Below are 15,062 nucleotides of genomic sequence, written 5' to 3' on the forward strand. Positions count from 1 at the left end.
ATATCCACATGATGAAACTTCAGGACTTCGAACTTATCTTCAATCTAACGGATTGCAGCACAATACTTGCTCATGACCTCCATGGAATAATCCCAATCTTTGTTGACCTAACTTATCGCTAATAGAGAATCCCCATATACCATCACCCGCTTGTCCCTGCAAGTTCTCGTTCTTGTCAAAAACCTTCTTACTCGATGCCTCCAAGATCATGCCATTATCTTCCTCCACTTGACCATTGACCCTCGGGTGAGCTACTGAAGCGTACTTGAGGAGGATACACTTCTGCTCACAGAAATCAAAGAACTATGCCCTTGTAAAGTTAAACCCTAGGTCTGTGATAATGTTATTAGGTATCCCAAACCTAGATATAATTTCTTGAAGGAACTCTATTACCTTTGTTGTTGTCAGCAATGCGATCAGCTTGTATTTGATCCACTTCGTGAACTTATCGATGGCCACCAACATGTGTGTGTACCATCCTTGAGCCTTCTTGAATTGTCCAATCATTTACAATCCCCAGCATGCAAAGGGTCAGGAGACGGATAGTTTGTGACTGTTGTGTGGACAAGTGTTGTTGTTTGGCTAAAAATTGACATGCCTCACATCTCTAAACCAGGTCGACTCCATCTCGCTTGGTTGTTGACCAGTAGAACCCCTCTATAAAAGCCTTCCCAACCAACGTTAATGAGGCTGCATGAACACCACACTGTCCCACATGAATCTTCCTCAACAGATGCCTACCACTAGATGTATCAATGCATCTCATGAAGGTTCCCACTGCCCCACGCCAAGGCTTTGTCGATCAGAGTGTGGTTGGCAGACTACCTAGCAAGGCGCTCGACAACAGCTTTTTTGTCTGGCTCTTCTTCATTCTTGATATATTTGATGATGGGTGCTCTCCAGTTAGTTGGATATTCTTCTACAAGCAGTATCTCATGCTCTATCACCTTGCACTCTTCTCTCGAGTCTTGCGGTGTACTAGGATGATGTATCTCCTGTACAAAAACATCTGGAGGAACCTGAGCTCTGGTGGAACAAAGCTTTGATAGTGGATCGATCGCTATAATGCAATCTCTATCCACATGATGAAACTTCAGGACTTCGAACTTATCTTCAATCTAACGGATTGCAGCACAATACTTGCTCATGACCTCCATGGAATAATCCCAATCTTTGTTGATCTAACTTATCGCTAATAGAGAATCCCCATATACCATCACCCGCTTGTCCCTGCAAGTTCTCGTTCTTGTCAAAAACCTTCTTACTCGATGCCTCCAAGATCAAGCCATTATCTCCCTCCACTTGACCATTGACCCTCGGGTGAGCTACTGAAGCGTACTTGAGGAGGATACACTTCTGCTCACAGAAATCAAAGAACTATGCCCTTGTAAAGTTGAACCCTAGGTCTGTGATAATGTTATTAGGTATCCCAAACCTAAATATAATTTCTTGAAGGAACTCTATTACCTTTGTTGTTGTCAGGAATGCGATCAGCTTGTATTTGATCCACTTCGTGAACTTATCGATGGCCACCAACATGTGTGTGTACCCTCCTTGAGCCTTCTTGAATTGTCCAATCATTTACAATCCCCAGCATGCAAAGGGTCAGGAGACGGATAGTTTGTGACTATTGTGTGGACAAGTGTTGTTGTTTGGCTAAAAATTGACATGCCTCACATCTCTAAACCAGGTCGACTCCATCTCGCTTGGTTGTTGACCAGTAGAACCCCTCTATAAAAGCATTCCCAACCAACGTTAATGAGGTTGCATGAACACCATATTTCTCACATGAATCTTCCTCAACAGATGCCTACCACTGGATGTATCAATGCATCTCATGAAGGTTCCCACTGCCCCACGCCAAGTCTTTGTCGATCAGAGCGTGGTTGGCAGACTGCCTAGCAAGGCGCTCGACAACAGCTCTTTTGTCTGGCTCTTCTTCATTCTTGATATATTTGATGATGGGTGCTTTCCAGTTTGTTGGATATTCTTCTACAAGCAGTATCTCATGCTCTATCACCTTGCACTCTTCTCTCGAGTCTTGCGGAGTACTAGGATGATGTATCTCCTGTACAAAAACATCTGGAGGAACCTGAGCTCTGGTGGAACAAAGCTTTGATAGTGGATCGATCGCTATAATGCAATCTCTATCCACATGATGAAACTTCAGGACTTAGAACTTATCTTCAATCTAACGGATTGCAGCACAATACTTGCTCATGACCTCCATGGAATAATCCCAATCTTTGTTGATCTAACTTATCGCTAATAGAGAATCCCCATATACCATCACCCGCTTGTCCCTGCAAGTTCTCGTTCTTGTCAAAACCCTTCTTACTCGATGCCTCCAAGATCATGCCATTATCTCCCTCCACTTGACCATTGACCCTCGGGTGAGCTACTGAAGCGTACTTGAGGAGGATACACTTCTGCTCACAGAAATCAAAGAACTATGCCCTTGTAAAGTTGAACCCTAGGTCTGTGATAATGTTATTAGGTATCCCAAACCTAAATATAATTTCTTGAAGGAACTCTATTACCTTTGTTGTTGTTAGCAATGCGATCAGCTTGTATTCGATCCACTTCGTGAACTTGTCGATGGCCACCAACATGTGTGTGTACCCTCCTTGAGCCTTCTTGAATTGTCCAATCATTTCCAATCCCCAGCATGCAAAGGGTCAGGAGACGGATAGTTTGTGACTATTGTGTGGACAAGTGTTGCTGTTTGGCTAAAAATTGACATGCCTCACATCTCTAAACCAGGTCGACTCCATCTCGCTTGGTTGTTGACCAGTAGAACCCCTCTATAAAAGCCTTCCCAACCAACGTTAATGAGGTTGCATGAACACCACACTGTCCCACATGAATCTTCCTCAACAGATGCCTACCACTAGATGTATCAATGCATCTCATGAAGACTCCCACTGCCCCACGCCAAGTCTTTGCCGATCAGAGTGTGGTTGGCAGACTGCCTAGCAAGGCGCTCGACAACAGCTTTTTTGTCTGGCTCTTCTTCATTCTTGATATATTTGATGATGGGTGCTCTCCAGTTAGTTGGATATTCTTCTACAAGCAGTATCTCATGCTCTATCACCTTGCACTCTTCTCTCGAGTCTTGCGTAGTACTTGGATGCCATATCTCTTGTACATAAACATCTGGAGGAACCTGAGCTCTGGTGGAACCAAGCTTTGACAGTGGATTGATCGCTATAATACAATCTCTATCCACATGATGAAACTTCAGGCCTTTGAACTTATCTTCAATCTAACGGATTACAACACAATACTTGCTCATGACCTCCATGGAATAATCCTAATCTTTGTTGATCTAACTTATCGCTAATAGAAAATCCCCATATACCATCACCTGCTTGATTCTGAGTGAAACAACAATGTGAAACCCATGTATCACTAGTACAGAGAAGCTCTATACAGTCGGTTGTGAACATATTTGTACTGGCATTTTTTAGAACCGCCGATGCTAGAGGCTAGTAGAAAAAAATTATTAGTATAGGTCAGGCTAAGAAAACCACTAGTGGAAGAGGTAATAAAATCATAAGTGAAAATCTTTTCCAAAAAACATAAAATATATTTTAAAAGTATGAAAATTTTATTTTTATTAGGGACAGGCCTAATGCATTTTCGTTAAAAAGTCACAACTACATGGCCAATGAGAATCGAACCCACAACCTCACTCTTGCATATAGCCCTCTCTACCACTCTATCTATCAGTTAATTTATGTCTATATTGCAGTTTTGTTGCCCATATATTGGAACAACCCGAGTATAAAATGACTAGTTGAGGTTGTAAACGAATTCAAATGAAAAGGTTGTCCAGTACTAAGTTTTATAACTTTTGAAGTTCTGCAACTTTTATTTTGGTACTTTTCTTATATGTGTTCGTCTGCAAAATTTGCATTTTTAATTTGACAAATTTAGATGTAATTTTTTAGAGCCAAAATGATTCCAAATAAAAAGTTTTAAAGTTTTATAACTTATAAAGATCTACAACTTTTATGTTGATGTTTTCTCATACGAGGTCATTTGAAAAACTAAAAAATCAGGATAAAATGATTTCTAGTGGCGATTTCTTAAGGAACTGTCTCTGAAAATATGATTTGTAGTGACGGTTTTCTTAAGGAACCTCCACTAGAAATAGAATTAGCGCTTGATAATTGAAACCATCTGTAAAAAATAAACTCTGTCACAGACTTTGAGCTCTTTTCTACTAGTGTATCATGGCTTCATATTCGGTTGCATTGTTTGACACTGGGAAGAGAAGTTGCAGCACATACTTGAGTTGTTCTCTTTTAGCGGCGATGAAGAGCATCCCTGCTCTAGCCCCTTGTAGCTTCAGCGATCCATCAAAGTACATCTTACATACTTCCATTGGCTCTTGGTTTTCAGGAACTTGATTTTTTGACCACTCCGAGATTAAATCAAGCAAGTCCTGGGTTTTGATAGCCATTTGAGGTCGAAACATGATGTCGTGAGCCCCTAGCTCGCACACCCATTAGGTCGTCCTCCCCACTACCTCTCAGTTGCGTAGTATATCGTTGATCAGGAAACCGGTGACTACTGTGACTTCGTGGTCGTCGAAGTAGTGGCGCAACTTGTGTGCAGTAAGTAGGACAACATATATCAACTCCTGAACTTGAGGGTACCTGATCTTGGATGATCTAAGAACCTCACTAATGAAGTAGATCGGTACTGAATCGCCTATACTGCTACACATGTGCTCATCAAATGAGTCGTACACGAATTGCAACAATTCTTATCTCAAACTTCACTTTGTAATGCTATCTCCAGCATCTTACTCATCCCCATCTCCATATTCAAACTCCACGCTGTAAACAGTGCAGACTACGGTGCAAAACAGTGTTTTGGGTGACTATATAGGTGAGCCGCTGGAGATGGTCTAAATAGTGTAATCTACAATGCAAATCCCCGATCTTACATGATCTGTTGCGAACAGTGTAAGAGAGCAAGCACGACCATACCCGGTATCGATGTATGAGCTATCATAAGATTATTGCAGCTAGGCCTGCAAATGGGGTGGGTGTAAACAGGTATTTTAGGTGGGTTTAAGAAATGAGTTTGTTTTGGTGGGGTGTGGTGGGTTTTAATTGTGAACGGGTTGGGTTGAGTGGGTTTATTTTATATTGCGGGTCAAAATGATTGATACCCATGGGTGTAGATGGGTTTGCATAGACATGGGCTTCCATGGGTCTTACCCATCCGTATGTAGACCTGCAATATTTTAGGTGGGTTTAAGAAATGAGTTTGTTTTGGTGGGTTGTGATGAGTTTTAATTGTGAACGGGTTAGGTGGGTTTATTTTGTATTGGTTGATACCAATGAGTGTAGATGTGTTTGTATAGACATGGGCTTCCATGGGTCTTCACCCATACGTATGGACCGTATTCGACTACCAAGTGTCCAAGTCCCAGCAGACTTACAGTCTTACAGACCCAACCCAAGTACTGAATCCTAACTCATGTGGTCCATCCTTGTGCCGCACTCAGTGCTCCTCTCCCGCCCTAGCGGCTGTGCGCATCCCACCCTGATGGTCGGCGACTCCTCTCCCGTGCTCCATCCCGCCCTACCGCATCCCGCTCCTCTCTCCGTGCTCCATCCCCGCTCGGACGCTCCTCTCCCGCCTGCTCGCCAGAACGGGCTGCTCCTCTCCCGCCTGCTCGCCAACACCAGCACGAGTCATGCTCCATCCCCTTAGACGCCGAGCCCCCTGCGCAACGACGACGGTAGCCCCACTGCTCACATCTATATATGCATTTCTTTAATTACCTGTATTTCTTTGTTGAGTTACTGAAGCATGAAGGTATTTGCACAGCTTTTATGCAATCTATCATCTAACCAAACATGTGCCTTTAACTATAAATTATCTACTTAATTTGGCTGAATTTCTACTATAAATTATTTACTGTCTATGCTGCTGCCTTAACAAGCTAAACCCGCGGATTTCTCATGGATTTCCATCTAGTTATAGATTGGTTTCGAGTCAATAATGTTATTTAGTGGGTTGGATTTAATTTCTCATGTTTTTGGGTGGTTGGCTTAATTGCAGCTCCCGCTGTCCCGCATGAGTTATGTATGTAGTAGGCATAGAACGGACGTCCCACCGTTTCAGTAACATTCTGAATTCACATGGTTTATTCAAAGCTGTCCTCATCAAACTGTCAGAGCGGAGTGCATCACCAGCTGTGACGTTTGCTACTACTCCACAACGTAACGCGAATAATAATAATACAAACTAATTAAACACCTAAACGAACCAGCTCACACTAATTATCAGGGCCATAGGCATAGCTAGTCTCCCCTGAAACCACGGCATCATAATCTGGTCAACAGTCAGTAACGAATAGAACGAATGCCCATCACCTTACAGCAGCAAAATGGCCGGATCCACCGAAGATGGAGACAGTTCAACGACCAGCGATTTCCTCCTCGTCTCGACCACCTGTCCGTCCAGCAGCAGCAAAATGCATATACCTTTTTTTTCTTACACAAGCACCCACGACACGAAGCAGCGCAGGTTCAAGGGCAGGCACACCTTGCTGGTGCTGCACCAAGAACGACTGGAGTGGAGGAGGGTGGAGGAGAGCCTGAAACCTTTCTCTACTGGCTTGGTTTTGCGCGCTTCATGCCGCCGTTGCTGAAAGGGGAGACACTTCCAGGGTGAGGACTGTCTTCTCTCAGAGTAGAGTTTAGCATAGCCAACTCCCTCAGCTGTTGCCTCTTGTACAAATCTTGTGACTCGTCCTGCATCGAAGGGCAACACAATTTGAGATCTGGACTCAAGGTGTGCCTGGAAACGCTTTACAGAAACATTGAGTGAAATGCATGCATACAAGGCCTGAGAACTGACTGCGAAGTGGGGAAAAACACTCTACAGAAACATTGAGTGAAAACAATATTAATCGCTCTCTTAGCCACAACAGGCTAAAGCTAAGCTAAGCTAAGCCAATGGCACTCAGAGATTCGGTACGGCATTTTCTTCTCTGGCTTTTTTAAAAGGACTACTTGCAAGTAAATGACAATGTGTATACCTTCTCTATAGAACCAAATAATGCTCCCACAAGTCACGGACAAAGAGGTGATATAATCGAGCATGACAATGTATCTTAACCATTCGGTATCATAGTACTATAGCATCCTTCGAGACAAATTTACCCATGAACCTTGGTATGCCCAATTTACATGCACAAAGAGACAGCTGGACAATGTTTTAGAAATAATAGGTACATGCACCCCAAAATGCCATTTGATTTTACCAAAGGGAAATTCATGATTTACATGCAGTTGCCCATCTAATAGGCGAAAGTATGAATGCTTCATATTTTAGGATATACATTTCCTTTTGTTGTTGACTTCTGTTGGAATAGATACACAAGACAAAACAACATAGGGCTAGCTGCTAGTTGTCACTAGATACTAACTGATACAAGCTTGACACCATTAGCCTGTAATAGTGACTTACGATGTAAAAATGAGTTAGACAGATACCTGAAGTGATAAATACCCAAATATTATTAGATTGATGCATGGATCATGTAATCCTTCCACAGCATAGGGCAGTTGAAATAAGAGTGTCACAGTACGGTTATTGTACACTAGAAAAACTTACCACTGGCTTTAGCAATTCCTCCATGACTTCTTGTGCCTGTCTCAGTCTTGTATCAACAATGTTCGCTGGTAACTCAGCCTCGATTAATATATGCAGTGGCTCGTTCAGATGTTCATACCCAGGTTTTCCTTTAAGTTTGTCCTCCTAAAGTAACAAAAACAAAATGTGTACCCTAGCTAAGCAGAAGTGAATGATGGGAAGGGGAAATATGACTTCTTGATTGTTGTAAGAATGATGTAACTAGAATTAGAACAAGTTAAAGAGGTAAGACTGATCCTAAAACATATCCACAATCCATAACAAGAAGAAAACACAAGCAGTGCTGGAGCTTCACATGGAATTGACTTGCAGTAACTGAACATATCTGACCATAAGAAATAACGAAATGTTACTATTTGAAAGTTACCAAAGTCTAGGTCACGGTCATGGCACATTGGAGGAAGCTGATGGAAGGGGGGGGGGGGTGCTGTTAGTGTTGATGTGCTGCCAACAGCTGTCACGTGAGATGCAAGGGAGAGGAGAGATAAAAGGGACTAGAGAAAAAGCTTGTTTGCGGAAAAAAAACCTGTTTTTTATCTAGAGAATTTTCAAGAAGTGGAAACAAGCTGTCTTACGTCGTATTAGAAGGCATAAGCCAAACATGGCCAACGCTGAAGAAGTAGAGTTAAACAATATCTTATGATCAATACATAACAAAAAAAGGACTTCTATGAACTTTCTAGAGCAACAACAAATACTCCAGTGGCCAGAGAGCCAACCTGTCAGCAACTGTTTCCAACAAATTATAATAAAGTTAAAGTTTCTATAGTGCTACAATTAAATATTAATGTGAAAATGCCAAAAGCATGAAGCATGATTCAGCATGCTAAATAGCTATAAGATAAAGATATCAAACTTTTCTTCCTCAATCCTTTCTCTTTGGACAACCCTGTTTTCATCTCAACTCAATGCTATCAATCAAAAGGCAAATATCGAAACCATGGAAAAAGAAATAAAAAATTCCATTATCACTAAAGAATCCTAAATTTTACATTTGGACATGGTAAGCAACAACAAAAAAACGCCATTGCAAATGAAATTATGGACTTCTCGTTTTTGCCTCAATTCATTGAAGCTCTATGTTATAAACAATTTAGATTTAATGGCCACGAGAAAACAATAAGTGTATAACTGAAACACTATATGGTTTGAATTTGTGCCATAAAACAAAAATGGACAAACTAATGATTCTTTGATAGAAGGATAGAGAAAGAAATGGAGAGTGCAAAAAATGGCAAAATTCCTCCAAAATTTTCCCTAAGATAAGTGGCCTACTGCTATTAGTCAGCATAATACTGCTCTTTCTCAGGGTCCCATGAGCATGAAGGTATCTGGATCTTGAGCAGGACATTATGTCACTCTGTCCCAACTGCCAAGCCAACAAGATCTAATAAAATATATAGCAAGTGCTGCCTAAGTAAGCATTCATTTATTTATTTTTATTCAAAAGTTGGTCCAAAATTGTGTAGGCCCTTAACTCCTTATACCCTTTTTAGTTAACATTTAACCGTAAAGGGGGGAAAAGGCTTAGATCGTATTTTCTGATCATGAATACCGATGTCTAATCTATGTCAGAAATGACAAGCAAGACTAGGTAAACAACGCTAGTACAAGCAATCAGCCAAGAAAACCGAAGTGGCATGCAGTTCGTAGAGTTTCTTGACAGACAATACATTAATAGAGAAGCTCATTCACCTATCTAGCTATAAAACCTTGCTAAACTTAAGATATCATAAGTACACAAACATATAAGTGGGGTGCAATTAAGCAATACAATATTTGGTTACCTTTTCTGTATCTTTGACGGAACCCTTCCCTCTAATAAAAACACGGCAGCCAGTTGATGATTCAACTCGCTTTAGAGAATTACCCCTTGGCCCTAGAATGCGTCCCACAAAGTTGAACTACAGAAAAAAAAATAGAACTAAAATATCATTTAATACTGAAGGATAAATTGCACATGTTTTGGAAGGCAGTACATTAGGGTAAGAGTCGACGGGAACTTCCAAGCGCATGATCTTCTTGACAATATAAGAGCCAGGGCTCGGTGGTGCTCCTTGCCAGTCCATACTTGTTCCAGGAGGAGGAAAGCCCAATCTCTGTTATATTAAACGTACCCATTACAATATATGGCATAGACATACCCTCTAGGACTTAAGTATCTTCACTACAGAACATTATAAGGCCTGCAGTCTAGTGGTTGTAGTGCCTTAGTAGCATCCAGCAGGCCTGGGTCCACTCCCTGTGGGAGCAGATTCTCTGGGCTTGGATAAAAAAAACTTGCCACTACACAGTGAAATACATGGTCCAGTGCAACACCCTGGAGAGGTCTTCCCCAAGGCTGAGTTTTTTTTTCTTTATTACATTTTATAGAGCATTATATCCATGATTTTGTCCCTGCTATCAAAATGTTAAAAGAAACATGTTAACAAAAGGAAGCTTATTTCAGCGATTAATATTTACGCCTACCTCTTGGTGCATCCCATTCCAAGGACCAAAACCATTTCCATGTAGATTAGGCCGGACAATCGGTGAAGACATAGGGCTAGGACTTCTAAACCGGCGTCTGTCAAGATCACTAAATCCATGGTCATGAACCATGCTTGACACCCGCATGATTTCTATGTGACACAAATAACGGAAGAAAAGAAAAATAGCAGAGTTAGTAGTCAGAAAAGAAGAAATAATAAGTTGGTTTAACATAGGTGTCATAATAGCACCACGCATAAAAAAGGATAAGAAACATCTCAAATAATAGGTTATAGATAGCAGAGTGTGTAGCCCTGCAGATGGTTTCCTCAAATGGAAAAAATAGTATTTTTATTAAACATGATAATAATCAATATGCAATGCAGTTCAACTAAGTTGTCATTTTACTCTGCATAATGCAAGACATGAGGATGGAATGAACAACTGATTGCATCCCTTATATAAACATCCCCTGATCAATGGGGCCCTAAGCTGTTTTCAGTCATCTTGATCACTGATGGTGGATAAACTAGTATGAACTAAGAACTCATTACCAAACCTGGTAGCAAGAGAATCAAAACAATCCGCTATATCACCTAAAGGCCAAACCCAATCCCGAATCAGGGACAATAAGACAAATCAGATGGCGGCTTGGTAACTCTACCAAGCGCCCCAGCATATAACCTGCCGAAAAAGATCGGCAGCCATCCGAGCATTGAAGCCGGGCATTTCCCCAGTCCCGATTGCAGAGGAACCCCCTCTGAGGCGAAAGGGCACGAGATTTTCCACCAATCGGCAAGCAACAGTGAGCAAGCGAGGGATTAAAAAATGAACTCACCTTGGTTGAGCAGCCGGCTGCATATCGGCAGCACCTGCATGAATGGCCCCAACTTCTGGTGCTCGGCGAGAAGCTCGGCCAAGTACTGGCTGCGGAGGAAGCAAGCAGGGACGGTACCGTCAGCGCACCGCCCCAATCAATCGTGGGGAGAGGGAAGGAAGCGCGGAAACGGAGCAATCGTTGGATCTTGGATCAAATATTAGCAGCAAGTAATCCGATGAGAAATTAGTACCTATCAGCGTCGGGGTTGCTCCTAATCTGGGGGGAGAGGGTTCTTGCAGGGGAGAAGCCCTGGTTGTAGAGGCCTGACATGGTGGCGGCTGGGTGAGAGACAGCGAGAGAGCTCGGAAAGAGAGTGTGTGTTTTTCTCTTTTCCTTCCGGCGGAAGAAGGGTGATGATAGAGAGAGAGGGGGAGGAGTGAGGACCCACTCCCAGGTCCCAGCCCACACAACAAGGAGAAAAACAAACAGAAAAATATGTACGAGGTTGCATTCTGTTTTTCTTGGTGCTATTTTCGCGCAGATTAGGCTGTATGGTCATACAAAATATTATCTTATACTGTAAATAATACTCCCTCTAGTTTAAAATATAAGTCACTTTAAGATTATTAGAGAGTCAAAGTTTTTAAAGTTTGACCAAAAACATAGCGAGAATCATAAAGATTTATGACACGAATTCCAGCGGAAGAAGGGTGATGATAGAGAGAGGGGAGGAGTGAGGACCCACTCCCAGGTCCCAGCCCACACAACAAGGAGAAAAACGAACAGAAAAATATGTATGAGGTTGCATTCTGTTTCTCTTGGTGCTATTTTCGCGCAGATTAGGTTGTATGGTCATACAAAATATTATCTTATACTGTAAATAATACTCCCTCCAGTTTAAAATATAAGTCACTTTAAGATTCTTAGAGAGTCAAAGTTTTTAAAGTTTGACCAAAAGCATAGCGAGAATCATAAAGATTTATGACACGAAATAAATATAATATGAAAATATATCTAATAGAGAATCTAATGGTACACATTTGATATCGTAAATGTTATTATTTCATTATATAAATTTGATCAAATTTGAAAAACTTTGACTCTCCAAGAATCTTGGAATAACTTATATTCTAGAATAGAGGGAGTATTATTTATACACTAAAGTTTAATATAGGAGGTGAGATAAAAAATAAAATAGGAGAGCTATTGAAGATAGCCTTGACGTCCCTCATATCCACCCTTGTTGGCATGAGCCGACCTACTCACCTACACCCCTTCGAATAAGGGAGCGATAAGACCATCTTCAACCATTCTCATATATTTTTCTTTCTATATGTACTTTCTATTATATTTTACAACATCTACCTCAAAAATACACCCCACCTATATGATGTCTCCGGCCATTCCCCCTATTCAGCTCCCTCTATACACTATAACGTTGTTATTTAATATTTTTCATTAATTTTTTATGTTTAAAAAATCATATACTGTTCTTGTTAGAGACTTGTTCTCAAATGCTATGAATTAAGAACAAGGCAACACAAAAATAGGTTAATGGTTAATGTCATTCGTCCTTCGAAGCATTATTTCCCTTAAGATATAACGATCTTCGGACAAAGGTCATGAAGGATGTACCTTCATGATTACAGTATATGTTAATGGAAGAAGAAGAAGCATATGAAACATGAGAAATAACATGAATAATCATATGACATCATAAATATATCTTTATTATATCATCAAAGATGAATAAGAACAATATTGAATTACATTTGTACCTTCGGCTTGACAGAAGGCAAGGATCCAAGTGTGACGCACGAGTGAATACAAGTCAGCGTGAATAGTACGGGGGTACTGTTCACCTATTTATAGGCACGGGACGCAGCTCGGTCAAAATTACATTTATGTCCTTGTCAACTAGTTACAATCATGACACGAACTATCGTGGACCGATTAGTCTTCTCCTCTTTAAGTCGGTGCAACCCTTCGTCTCAAGGCATGTCGTTATGCCGAAGCTTCCTAAATGGTAGCTTCGGCGTGTATCTTCGCACTGTATTTGCTTATGTGCTGATCTTCCGAAGGTGTTTCTTCTTAAAGGACCTTTGGCGACGAAGCAGACCCTCAACAGTAGCCCCTTCGCGGTGCTAGATTGTTTTTCGTAACGAGCTTGATCCGTGAAAAATCTTCAAAGCTTCGGAATGCTGAAGGTACGAAAAACACCTTCCCTGAGCTCGTTGCCGAGAAACGATTAAATTATTCCGGGCGCGAGGTGGCCCACCATGCAGCGGGTAATGGTCCACCGTTCAGCGGGTGCGGGTGACTGTTCGGCGGGTGCGGGCGACTTGGCGATTCACCTTCCCACCTGCAGCACTATATAAACAGACGGGTAGGTGTGAAGTTACCACAACATTCATTGCCATTGCACTGTTGTGCTGTTGAAAAATTCAACCATAGCCGAAGCTTTTTCACTGCATTCTCGAGTGAACCATCTCTTTTGAATTAGCTTCGGCAAAAGAAAGAGCTTCGTCAAAACTGTAAAAATCATTAGCTTCGTAAAAACCGCAAAGGATTCATCATCATATGGCGAGAGTACGCTCGACTGCGAGGGTGACCCGTGAAGGGGAGGAGACTGAAGCCACTGAGACAGCTCCGATCTCCGAAGTCATGAGACAATCGGGATTAGTTGTGACAGAGGGAGCCATTGAAGAAGGTGCACCTGCTGCCCAAGCTGAACAAGTTGATGTTGAGGAAGAAAACGCTGATGAAGGAGAAGAGGATTATAGCATTCTGATCCCGTCAAAACTTAGCCACTTGGATTTTGAAAAATCTACTATGTCTGAAGCCGACATGCCCATGATGATAAAGTTGGGTTACTTTGGAGAAGCTGAAAAGAAGCTTATTCGTTTTGCCGGAGAAGAAACCACTCCAAAGCCGAAAGATGACGAAGTGGTGGTTTTCAAGAGCTTTTTCAGAGCAGGATTGCGGTTTCCCTTGAACGAGATGATTGGGGAAGTTTTGGATAATTTTGAGATTTTTCTTCATCAGCTAACTCCTAACGCCATCGTTCGGCTCAGCATCTCCATCTGGGCCCTTCGAAGCCAAGGGATGGACCCAAATGCTGAAGCTTTTTGCCGAGTGCACGAGCTGCATTACCAAACAAAGGCCAGAGAAGACAGGCTACATGAAAATTTTGGTTGTTATAACTTCGCGTATCGCAAGGATACGAAGGCTCCGGTCCTCAGCTATCGGACCAAGTGGCCAACTGGATGGAAGAGTGAGTGGTTCTATATCAAGGCTGATGAGAAGAAGAGGGAGAAGTTGAAGACGATGGTCATGAGCCCATTGAGTTTAAGCTTCGGGATGACCAGACCCTTGTGCAATATGAAGCCAGGGTCACCATGCTAGCTAGCCGTGGCAGAATTCAGAGTGGTGGCTGAACATAACAGCACCAGGGATCTAGTACAAGAATACTTGGCCTACAGGGTATCTCCAACGTTGAGTGAATGGAGTATGTCGAAGCTGAAGGGAACAAGGAAGAAGAATGAACTGGTTCGATTGCCCTATCGCTTCAAGTTTGAGAAACAATTCAAAGAGCCTTGCCAAGAGTGGCTATAAATGATTGATACTATGTGCAACGTAGTTTTGGGCAATTATACTAAAACAGAAGATCAACTGATGACTGTAGCCTTCGGCACCGGACCAAAACGAAGGTTGAATCGGGTAATGGACGCTTTAAACTTTGAATACCCTGATTATGAACAACTAAGCAAGGGTGCCGAAGGGCCAAAGAGAAAAAAGGGTTGTCAGTATTCTGAGCAGACATGCTGCTAGGATGGTGAAAGAGGATGAAGAAGCTCTAAAAAAGAGAAAATACAGTCCTGAGCCGAGGGTGGCGACTTCTAAGAAGAGAAGGGCTGCAACTCTGGAGCCAAAAGCAGCTGAGATAGAAGAGGAAACTCCTTCAACGCCTTCTGTTGCTGAAGTAGAAGAAATTTTAAAGGTAATGACCGAATCCTTACCTATCAAGCTGCTAAGTCCTTTGGGACCGCAACTGACGAAGCTTTTACAGAAGAAGGACGAGCCTTCGGCA

At 42.0% G+C, this 15,062-nt stretch overlaps 1 protein-coding gene across 1 annotated transcript; it reads right to left on the bottom strand.

The window, feature by feature from the left end:
• Positions 1-6,148: 6,148 nt before the first annotated feature.
• On the bottom strand, positions 6,149-11,346 carry LOC100272497 (KH domain-containing protein SPIN1). Its single transcript, NM_001146966.1, has 7 exons — positions 11,223-11,346; positions 10,991-11,079; positions 10,153-10,304; positions 9,663-9,782; positions 9,471-9,587; positions 7,645-7,788; positions 6,149-6,779 (listed from the first exon to the last, which is right to left on the bottom strand). Exons 1-7 carry the CDS (start codon positions 11,300-11,302, stop codon positions 6,636-6,638), a joined length of 846 nt encoding a protein of 281 aa, NP_001140438.1. The 5' UTR covers positions 11,303-11,346; the 3' UTR covers positions 6,149-6,635.
• Between the last annotated feature and the right edge of the window lie 3,716 nt (positions 11,347-15,062).

Source organism: Zea mays, chromosome 2 (genome assembly GCF_902167145.1).
Source record: "Zea mays cultivar B73 chromosome 2, Zm-B73-REFERENCE-NAM-5.0, whole genome shotgun sequence".
In the NCBI taxonomy this organism is placed as follows: domain Eukaryota; kingdom Viridiplantae; phylum Streptophyta; class Magnoliopsida; order Poales; family Poaceae; genus Zea; species Zea mays.

Excerpts from the sequence above, each read along its gene's own strand:
- LOC100272497 (NM_001146966.1), bottom strand. The coding sequence starts at position 11,302 with ATGTCAGGCCTCTACAACCAGGGCTTCTCCCCTGCAAGAACCCTCTCC. Across the intron at positions 9,588-9,662 it reads CCGTCGACTCTTACCCTAAT|TTCAACTTTGTGGGACGCAT; the intron begins GTACTGCCTTCC and ends TTTTTTCTGTAG. Across the intron at positions 7,789-9,470 it reads CCGTCAAAGATACAGAAAAG|GAGGACAAACTTAAAGGAAA; the intron begins GTAACCAAATAT and ends TTGTTACTTTAG.